This window comes from Pseudomyrmex gracilis, unplaced genomic scaffold (assembly GCF_002006095.1).
Source record: "Pseudomyrmex gracilis isolate BER0280 unplaced genomic scaffold, ASM200609v1 scaffold_6042, whole genome shotgun sequence".
Classification (NCBI taxonomy): domain Eukaryota; kingdom Metazoa; phylum Arthropoda; class Insecta; order Hymenoptera; family Formicidae; genus Pseudomyrmex; species Pseudomyrmex gracilis.
This window is the reverse complement of record NW_018026626.1, coordinates 1-1,313: the sequence shown is the minus strand read 5'-3', so window position 1 is coordinate 1,313 and position 1,313 is coordinate 1. Positions and strand designations below refer to the sequence as shown.

Sequence of the window (1,313 nt, the reverse complement as noted above, 5' to 3'; positions counted from 1 at the left end):
GTATCTCAGTCAGAAGCGCGGTAATCTTCCATACATATGGTTCAGCGACGAAGCACATTTCTGGCTAAACGGGTATGTCAACAAACAAAACTGCCGTATTTGGAGTACTGAAAATCCACACGAGTATGAAACGACCACGTTGCATCTTTGGAAGAACTTAAAGAGGAAATTACGCAGATCTTTAATAGCATCGAAGTGGGAATGTTAGAGTTATGTATGAAAAACTTTGTTCATAGATTAAAACGAGTTGTTGAAAATGACGGTGGTCACATCGAAAATATCCTAAAATAAACTTTCTTTTCGTGTATAACAAATAAAAATCGGTTCATTTTTGTAGGAGTTTTTTATGTTTGTTGCGTGAGCGTTTAATCTGAAAGACCCTGTACATTATAATTCATATACATTACAATAAGATACATGCTATAAAATAATGAGGAAAAGTATGAAGTGAAAAGAATATTGTAACACTTCAGTTAGAAAAAAAGCTCAAGTCACTAAAAAGGTCATACAAAAATATAGTGACAATAAAAAAACAGGCAAAGAACACATGACATATCTATATTAAACGTAAGTATGATTCAATAAATAGTACTCAATAGAGAGTACTCGCATCAGTCTATGTTATTATACTTACTTGATTTCTGATTAGGACTAGTGTTTTGTGTCAACTCCATATTTATAGTGTTCTGTTCTTCTTGGTTTTCTTGAAGTGCTGAAGTAATGTTAAACTTAATGTTCTCATTTTGTGTACATCTGTTTTCAGCTGACATTAACCTAAAATAANTATGTATATGAATACAACGTAAAGAAGTTATGTAGAAAATTGATATTTAATTCAGATATCTTGTATCAAACTTACTCTTTGTCTATTTCTTCTATTTGTGATGCACTTGGTTGCTCTTTTCTTAGTATTAATCCGTTCTTGCCACACACTGCNACAGGTTCTATATTATGTTTCTGCCCTAACAGCTCTGTTAATTCTCTATAACAAAAATATAAGTAAATTTTATTGTATAATCTAGCAAACATTAAACTATACTTACGTTTGATACGCACATGTTATGCGTCCTCTGCCTGTTTGTTTATTATGTGTCACCATATTTTTGTATGACCTTTCCAGTAACTTAAGTTTATTTTCTAACTGAGTTGGTGTTACAATGTATCCTTCTAACTTCATACTTTCGCTTATTATTTCCCATAGAATTTTTTTGGTTTTAATTTTCCTGTTTGTCAATAGATCTTTTTTTTCTTTATATAGTTCAATAAATAATCTTGTACTCGCATCAGTCCATGTAAAACTTTCCATATGTTGC

General features: G+C 31.2%; 1 protein-coding gene across 2 annotated transcripts; it reads right to left on the bottom strand.

Moving 5' to 3' along the window:
- Nucleotides 1-10: 10 nt before the first annotated feature.
- LOC109863527 lies at nucleotides 11-1,307 on the bottom strand. 2 transcript variants are annotated; one of them, XM_020443785.1, is made up of 3 exons: nucleotides 1,044-1,307; nucleotides 860-982; nucleotides 11-774 (listed from the first exon to the last, which is right to left on the bottom strand). In XM_020443785.1, exons 1-3 carry the CDS (start codon nucleotides 1,304-1,306, stop codon nucleotides 612-614), a joined length of 549 nt encoding a protein of 182 aa, XP_020299374.1. In that variant the 5' UTR covers nucleotide 1,307; the 3' UTR covers nucleotides 11-611. The 2 variants fall into 2 exon arrangements, 1 of the variants encoding a protein (XP_020299374.1); XR_002251359.1 differs by having other exon boundaries at nucleotides 666-774; nucleotides 1,057-1,307.
- Between the last annotated feature and the right edge of the window lie 6 nt (nucleotides 1,308-1,313).